Source organism: Belonocnema kinseyi, chromosome 10 (assembly GCF_010883055.1).
Source record: "Belonocnema kinseyi isolate 2016_QV_RU_SX_M_011 chromosome 10, B_treatae_v1, whole genome shotgun sequence".
Taxonomy (NCBI): Eukaryota; Metazoa; Arthropoda; class Insecta; order Hymenoptera; family Cynipidae; genus Belonocnema; species Belonocnema kinseyi.
In genome coordinates, this window is record NC_046666.1 from 50536812 (window position 1) to 50546129 (window position 9318).

Consider the following 9318-nt stretch of genomic DNA (forward strand, 5'->3'; position numbering starts at 1 on the left):
TTAAATTATTAACAAAAAATCAGAACTTTTAAACATATTTTTAAATTATTAGAATTTTTCCTAAATTTTTCCCTATCAATTTATTTAAGAGCCTGCCAAATTAAATAAGTTTCCTTAAAATCTTCCTCATTCATTTTCGATAATTTTGTAAATCTTTCAAAATCTTTTTAAATATTCTTTTAAAATTAATTTTCTAAATGAAAAATTATTTTTAATTTTCCTAATAGATGTTTTTTATTCTTCTGAAGTTTTTCAAAATTCTTAAAAAGCTGCTACATTTTTGTTATAAATCTGAAAAAATCTATAATATTTCGTTTCGAATTAGGTCGTGGACTATTTGTATCGAAATTTTGTTACGAAAAGCCGGATTTTGTCGGTTGACGTCTTGTAAAATAAATTATTCACTTTTGAAATCTACAGTACAATTCAGTTTTAAAAATAATTAATTTATATTGAGAGCTGATCAACTAAAAATGTTTTGGCAAAAATTTACGATTTAGACTCTAATCTTTAATTTTATAAGTCTTTAAAACTGTATTTTTGAATTCTTTAAATTGAAATGTACGCTTAAAACTTAAAAAGGAAAAATTTTTTAGTGAAAGATTTTCGAATTACCCATTCTAAACTGATCGTAATTGAAAAAGATAACAATTTAAATAATTATTTTAAAAAAGGGTTGAAATCAAAGTTGGACCGATTTTCGCCTCTAAAAATGGACGTTAGAGACCTTGTATAAAATTGCAATCTAATTTTAAAAAACAGTATTTAGAATTGAAGAGGCCTACCAGATATGGGCAAAAAGTAAGCAAAAGCGTAATTCACATTTGATGCGATCCAATGAACTTTTATTTAAATGTTTACTGTTTGCTCGAAAATCCTAGAAAATACACTTTTATAATTTACGAATTCTATTGTCCTGCCAAGTCGTACGAAAAAATTCGGAAGAAATTTTACAATAAAAAGTGATCTGTGAAAATGTTACAAATATGAAAATGATTGTGCCCGTCACTGGCTGCGAGATCTCTCAACTGGAGATTCATAAATTAATAATAATTGCTGAATAGTCGAACACGCATTTTATTCTGTAGTAATACTAATTTCGTTAAACGAACAAAAATTATGACAGTCTTCTTAAATGAAACCTACCATCCTCTCTTGAAAATTCCCTTTCAAATCTGATCTGACTAGAGAAGAGAATCCTAAAATCTTCTGGAAATAGTCGATTATAGGAGAAAGGAAAAAGATGGTACTGAAAATTGTACTATAAGTATAATAACGAATACTACGCTTGAAGGAGCGTGCACTACAGTACAACAGTTAGTATCGGATCAAGACAATATACACATTTAATAACACCATTTTTTTCTTTATGAGTGAGTCATTGCTTTATCATAATAATAATAATAATATAATAATATTATTATCATAGGCGAATAGGTACATACAAAACAACACACAATAAAAACAATAACATAATATTAACGTGACGCGCACAATAATAATATAATGGTAATAATATAATAATAATAATAATAATAATCTTATTAACCTTAATAATCTTAATAAACATCGTCATCGATATAATAATTATTATTTATTACAATGTTCGCTGAAAAGCTTAGCTGGTGCGATGACTGGGTCGCGACCGGATCGTTTATTTTTATTAATTCAATTCTTTTAAATTCCTTACTTGCGCCATATTATATTATCATCGTTATATAATAACTATTATAGTACTGTGGCGGAACTATACAGTTGTTCGAACCCAGTTTCACGGGTCAAATACCTAATAGATCCTACCATCTTCGCGAAACTTCGCGTCTTTCTTCTCTTCGAGTCATGCTTCTTCTTCTTCTTCTTCATCTTTCCTTTCGCAGCTCAGAATCGCGTTCCTCGTTACGTAAAATAGAAGTCATTGCATCTTTTTTTCACATTTTTTCGCCTCCTTAAGAAAAAGACCTTCTATTTCGTCACGAGGTACGCCACAAGATCAATTTTTTCCTTTCTTTTCGGAGTCGACGATTCCTTTGCTCTTTTTTTTCCTCAACCTCACTCACACATTCGCACACACATTCATCCGCATATACATACTTGTACGCATACATATACACAAACTAGCACATAATTTACAACTTAGATAGTACAGAGCCACTGGGATATTTTTCTTTAAGATCCGATTAAATTACCTACTCTGCCGGTGGATCCGCCGGTTATTTAATCGAACTTGGGAACTTCGCTCTTCGAGATCGCTTCCTCATTTTCATTTCTTCCTTCTATTTTCCGAAAATCCAATTAAAAAAAAAATCTATATAATTAAAGAGTAGCAATAACACGATGTAAAGTAAAATAAAGAAATATACTTTTGTTTCACCGGGTAAATGACCAGACAGCAGATTCATCGACCTTGCTTCGAATGTTCAAAGGATAATTACATTCCTTTTTAAGTACTATAATAACTTTGAGGTCGAAAATACTCTTCGTGAAGAGCCGAAAAGAGGATCTTTTGAAAAATTCTTTCGTGGGGGCGTCGAAGATCCCAAGCTTGACTCGAAAGAGGTACGTACAACCATCAATCGCTGACTGTAGGTACATTTAATCTAATTCCATTTTTTTACATACAGTTAAGAATCATAGGTACTACAGTTGCGATTCTTTGTAGGCGATGAGTACGACTTTTTTTCGGAGACGCTAACTCTCCGACTTTTTCCACGCTACTTTTTAATGGATTTTCGCTTTCGTTTACCATTTACGTCTATAATAATCTAAGGCTGGATGAGTTTTTTTCTTGAGCAGATGCAAAGACCACCCTCTAAAGTTGCAATCTAAAAAAATTTCCCAAAGTTTTCTATAAAAATCAACAAGGCTTTTTTGGCTAGAAGACTCAAATATAACCCGGAAATTATCACCCAGTGGGTATCTATATTTAATATCTATTTCTTTGAAACACTTGGTGTTTTTGTATAACTATTACCCAGACATTTGGGTGTCCAATTTTTGATTGTATTTTTTTTTCTTCCGAGTTTACGAGCGTAACTATAAAATACTTTATTCAGTTTAAAACCGCGTCACTTTTGTGCAAACGTAATCAGTGAGGACACTTCGTAAATGTCCACTAAAAAAATTGAATAAACTAACTTTAGCTAATGCACCAGGTACTCAAACTAGTCCCAGTTTCCTGAGATCTTAGTTATCAAAACTATCCTTAACAATTTTAAGCTAACTAAATAGTGCTCACGAGAAGCATAAGAGTTTTTTTACTTGAGCCAGGTTCTCGAAAATATTGCCTCAAAGTGAGCATTTATTTCGATGAAGTCAGTATCTGTTACGTAAATATAATTGTATGCTTACATTATCCAATCAACAAGAAATAACCATTCCTTTTTTAGTGATGATAATTATTGTATTTTTGCTGAATCTATGTCAGTAACTTTTAACTCGACAGACTCATTGGTTTCTGAAGAAGGCGGCACAAGTAAGAAAATTCCAGTCTACTGCACAACAATAAAATATAGCACTCTACCAACTATGGGAAATATAGTTTTTGATGGTACCGATGGATATTGAATGGTTCGAGGCAAAATATTGAGATTTGTTTGTAGGACGATTAGTTGAGATCTTCAGCATCTTCAATGAAAATTGACCAACAATGATCGAGAATGGAGAATGTACATCATAATTATTATTCAGAATCGAAATTTTGATTCAGCATATTCTGCCTCTCAATCTTTATCCAACATCTCAATTGTGATGCAGCATACCAATAAATATTGATGGTCTTTAATGAGGATACAGCATCTCAATTATGATCCAGAATCCCAATTGGAATTTAAATCTTTCTCGAAGATTCACCACTTCCATGGTAATCCATCAACTCAATAGTGATCCAGCAACTCAAAAGAATCAGCTGACCACATCCTAAACAAATCTCAATCTGGTCTCTACCAGCATCATATCCATCGCTACCAAATAGCAACCAGAAAGCAAAGAAACGCTCCTCTACAAGGATTGTTTCTCTTCACGAGAAAGATTGCAATAAAATCGAAATATTAAATATTTCTAAAAACAAAAGCTTAGGATCATCAACAAAACTAAATCAAAAAATCTAAAACTTCCATTACCTATGATGACCTCCAATCTCGTTCTTTCCAAGAGGTGGTCCAGCTCTCTCGATGACTTCATCCAGCCTCACCTACATAACCCAATGGCGACTTCTCGAATCGACTCCGCAAAGTTCCAAGGGAGTTCCCTAATTACGCGAGTCAAAGTAATACACGTGGGTTAGGAAACACTAAGTGACACTAATTATGCTTTAATTTTACATGAATAACTGGAGAAATACTATCGAGTTACGGATTGGACAGATTGCTTGGAGGTATCGCGCATTACACTGCTAGACCCTTCCGACACTCGACGTCTCTTTGCCCACATTGGCGAAGATTGTTGCGCACATACACACACTCCCTATACAACATCATTTTGTTTTTGTTTTTTTTTCGATTCGTTCGATAATTAATAATATTACTACTATTATACTGTCTCTTTGTGAGAGAATACAGAGCGAGAAGGACAGGGCGATGGGAAGAGGGTGTTTGAATTTCGATTGGTTGATACAAAGGGGAGAGGAAGAGGGAAAGGATGAGGCAAGATAGTGAACAGTCCTTGAGCTGCTGCGCGAAAACCTATGCGACAAACAAGGTGCACGGGCATTCTCCGAAGTCTCTCTGGGGTCATTGACCGCAGTCGTTCGTCCCTGGACATTAATTCAGGCGGCCAGGCCATGAGGGGTTTGGTGAAGAAGCGCAGGATGGTGTTGAGCCAAATGAGCAGTCAATTGGTGCGAAGATTGGCCGTGAGAGTGTATCGTCGTGGAGCTGGCATGCGGCAGAGACGTCTGCTGAGGAGCGTGGAGGTTATGGCTGTGACTTGCGATCAGGCTATGGCTGCCCCCATGGATGGACGTGTTATGGCTAGGGGGATGGTGGCCAAAAACGACCCCAGAGAAGGCCACGGGTCACTGATGATGCTTGACTGGCCCATTTGCATGATGCGTCTGACCAACAACATGGTGACTCGATGGGGTGTGTGCACTGCTCGGATGATGGTGACTGGTCGCTGCACCATGGTGATTCGCATTGTTGGCGCTACTATTGTTGTTATTGTTGTTTTGCTGCTGCGACTGTCGCTGGCTGTTCTTCTTGTTTTTCATCCGCCGATTTTGAAACCATATCTTAACTTGTCGCTCGGTGAGATTCAAGTTCCGCGCCAACTCCCATCGTTTTTGCTTCGAAACGTAAGCATTGTAAAGGAACTCCTTCTCCAGCTCGAGGGTCTGGAATTTGGTGTATGGTTTGCGTTTTTTGCGAACAGTGACTTGCCCTGTCCATTCGAGATTTGCGCCACCACATCCGACTCCCATACCAGGTACGCCGACGCCGACGCTGGCCAGTGAACCTGCGGGAAACAGGGAAGATGGGGAGGAACCCCACATCACTTAACACAATTAGTATGCCTGGTAATTTATTATATTGCTTCTAGCAATAAACTATAATAATCTTAGAACTAAACATGGAATTTATGGAAACGTGGAGTGGGTTCAATGTGCAAGATAGGGGTATAAAGATGACTAACGAAGTAGTCCAATTAGACAGGTCTATTTAGTATACATCAGAGAAAACAAATAGGGACTATCCATTTCTAATTTTTCTTAAACTGGGACAAAACTTCCGATTGAAAATAAGTGTTGTTCAGATTTAACGATTTATCGACACCTTGGCGATTCTTCCACTGAGTGAACGGGAATTTATACGGGATTCCGAGTCCCATCAAGCTATGGACGACGAAAATTGTTTTCTTCCTCTCTCATAGCTTATGCGGAAGAAACGAGAACAAGTAAATCGGTCCGTTAATCAGCTTATCGGTGCGTAACCAACACCGTTAGATTTTTCTCCAATATTTCTCTGGCATTTACCTCCACTACGCACGTTTACCAACACCTCTTCTTTCAGACATAAAAGATGAACGGTTGTGTCTAAGGAAGCACATGCCGCCATTACTTGCCGATACTACATCCCATACCACGTGCTAATATACCAACTAAGTGTTCCATATATCTTACTGGAAATTCATTGCGTCCATATTTCTTCCGATAGCCAAGCACCCGAGTCGGAAAGAGTAATTGAATCTAAATAGTTGTTAAATGCTTTTAGGCTCCTTCAAAAACACCTAACATAAGCTATAAAGTCCACCACATCATATCATGTTAGACCTATTAAACGATAAATTTGGAAATTAGATTATATTTTTGAAATTAAATATTAGTTCTTATATAAGTCCTCAACTTTTACAGTTTTTCTGTAAAAGTCTTTTTTGAAAATTTGTAAAATCTAAAAAGATTGGAATAGCATGAAAATGCATGCAATTGTGCATTGTCGTGCTACACTTCAGCCAAGGTTGTCTGAGAGTTTTGTTGGTAAAGTTGTATGATATAATTGGACCGGTTCTATCAACCGTGCTAGAAATATGACGGAACTTGAATATTTGCGAGACGGTTAGTACATAAGCGTTCGTTAAGCGAGGCAAAGCGTAACGTAGCCGCTGATATGCGGCACTACACCTGCTATTCCATATCGCGAATAATTCACTATACACGATTCAGGGACTGATATAATATACATATGCATCGAAAGCAAAAACCATTTTTAATTGTGCGTTAGAGTCTTTCTAAATTCTTTAAAAATCAACTTATCTCGTTAGAGTATCTTTAATTAAGACCTAATTAGTATTTCGTATCTTATTTACGATAAGAGAGAAATAACATCGAGAAGAAATTGACGCATTTCGAGATGGTTTTTATTGAGCATGGAGAATGACTTAATCATCAAATGTAAGGATAAAAACCATCGGTCTATAATCTATAATATTTATTGCTTAAAATAGAATAACGCTTTATTTTGAAAACTCCCTGACTTTTTCCTGATTTTTCCCTGACTAATTTCTCATTTTTCCTGACGATTAATATTTAAAGACCAAAATTCTAATCTTGTAACATTTGACATATTTAAAACAAAAAAGTGACTTATTTCCGATTAAGAAAATCAAGAATAAAAATTGATAGAGACATCTCAGTTATCTCTTTTACCCCTTTTCCTGGAAAATTAATTAAAATTCCTTGAGAGCTCTTGAAATTCCTTAAAGTCTTAAAAATCCTCAGAAATCTGTAGAAATCCCTTAGAATCTTTTAAAACATCATAAAATATTCCTGGGAATTTTGTTAATTAACCGAAAAACTTTTTAAATGTCTGGCGTTACTTCAAATAATTTAAATCTATTAAAAATAAAATAAGATATTTGGAATACTATTTTTTGAAATTCTTTCATTTTTTATTTTATTACTTAAAATTTAAAAAAATGCCCTAACATTTTGTTGTTATTCTTTAGTCACTTAAAATTATTTAAATCTATTAAAAATTCTATAAAATTTATTAACATTTTTTCAAGTTTTTAAAAATTTCGTTGGAATATTTCAAAATATCCCACAATCTTAAGATTCTTTAAAACATTTGGTAATACCTTTGAAATATGTGAAAATATTTAAAATTCTAAAAAATCCCTCAATTTTTGTGAATAAATTCTTTTAAAATAACCTGAAATATTTCATACCTTTTAAAATATTTTGAAATCCACTGATATTTTTTAAAGATCTTCAAAACTTCCTTAGAAATTTCCAAAATACCCTAAAATTTTGAAATTTTTGAAAATTTTGAAATCCCTTTAAATTATTGAAGTAAATTGAAAGTTTCTTGGAATCTTTCAAAATATCCTACAATCTTAAAAATTCTTTAAAATCTTTGATAATATTTAAAAATCTTAGAAATCCCTCAATTCTTGTGAATAAGTTCTTTAAAATTCTAGGAATTCTTGGGAATTTCTTAAAACTCCATGAACATTTTTTGAAATCCCTTAAAATCAAGTACATTCTTGGAAATTTATTGAAAATATATTAAAATCCCTTTAAATTACTGAAAACAATCAAAAATGTCTTGGATTTGTTTTTAAACAATCTGAAATATTTTAAATCCATTTAAAATTAAAAAAATTAAAGTTACTTTAAATGATGTAAATCTATTTAAAATCAACAAAGATATTTCAAATCCTTTCAAATCTTCTGAAATCCCTTGAAATTGTTTAAAGTTCTTAAATATTACATGGAATTTTGAAAAATGCCCTATTTTTTCATGCTTGAGTTAAAATTATTGAAACCTATTGAAAATAGCACAAGATATTTCAAATCCTTTAAAATATTTTGAAATCCCTTGATATTTTTATAACTCTTCAAAACTTTCTTAGAAATTTTCAAAATACCCTCAAATTTTGAAATTTTTTTAAATCCCTTTAAATTACTGAAGTAAATTGAAAGTTTCTTCGAATCTTTCAAAATATCCTACAATCTTAAAAACTCTTTGAAATCTTTGATAATATTTTACATTGTAGCTGGAACATTATTTCTGAATAAAATAGAATCGGGAGAAAATATTTCGTTCCTTTGAACGTTCAGAAATTCAGGTAAATCCTATTTCAAACTCTTTTAAACTGAACCAGTGATATTGTGACTGCTTGAATCAGTATTTTAAGTTATCACTGGTCATCCAGTGATTTTTCGAGTTTGACTGGGTGAACTAGTAAGTAACTTGACTAAAAAAAAACTGAAATATAAAAGTGACACTAAATTATGAATAATAGTCCCTGGCTATTTGAGTTTGACTTTCACCGGCGCAAGACGTTGAAGGAATGACGCGACGCGGATCAGCTGATGGACAACAACGCGTACGACTGACTACTGCTACTGATTAACCAGTCAAATTCAATTATTTTTAAAAAACGATGGAATTCTACTGATTGAACCAGTAGAATATCACTGATTATCAGTGATACACTTCTGATAGTTTGAACCCGTAAGATTTGAGTGATTCATTTTAAGACAGCAATTTAAAACAACTTATATTTTCGGTTTGGTTTGCAAATACATGTGCATCGTTTTTCGTTGCATATGTTAATTTCTACTTGTGTAAGAAGAACACTTTTTGTCCGATTTTGTAAGAGTTTTCTGAGGGATCTTTTCAATGTCGGCGTTTACTCAAAGGAATAAAGGAACCGAAGATGTAGCAACCGGTTGTTAGTTACATGCAGTGAACAGACATGACTTGAAGCCGTGGCTGAAATCACATGCGGTAGTGAGTACATGTGATGCGATCATCTTCCACGATATCGTCTACAACCGGCAGACGCATAAACTGTTCCGTTTCACAATTCTCGCACTCC

The 9318-nt window shown here is 33.7% G+C and overlaps 1 protein-coding gene across 2 annotated transcripts in view; it reads right to left on the reverse strand.

Moving 5' to 3' along the window:
• Positions 1-828: 828 nt before the first annotated feature.
• The window catches only part of LOC117181574 (homeobox protein abdominal-B), a 16646-nt gene continuing 8156 nt past the window's right edge, over positions 829-9318 (reverse strand). Inside the window, exon 2 of one of the 2 annotated variants that reach the window (XM_033374406.1) lies at positions 829-5451. In XM_033374406.1, the coding sequence (XP_033230297.1) occupies positions 5012-5451 (440 nt within the window). In that variant the 3' untranslated portion in view covers positions 829-5011. Of the gene's footprint in view, positions 5491-9318 lie in introns of both variants that reach the window. The other variant, XM_033374405.1, reaches the window with a different exon arrangement.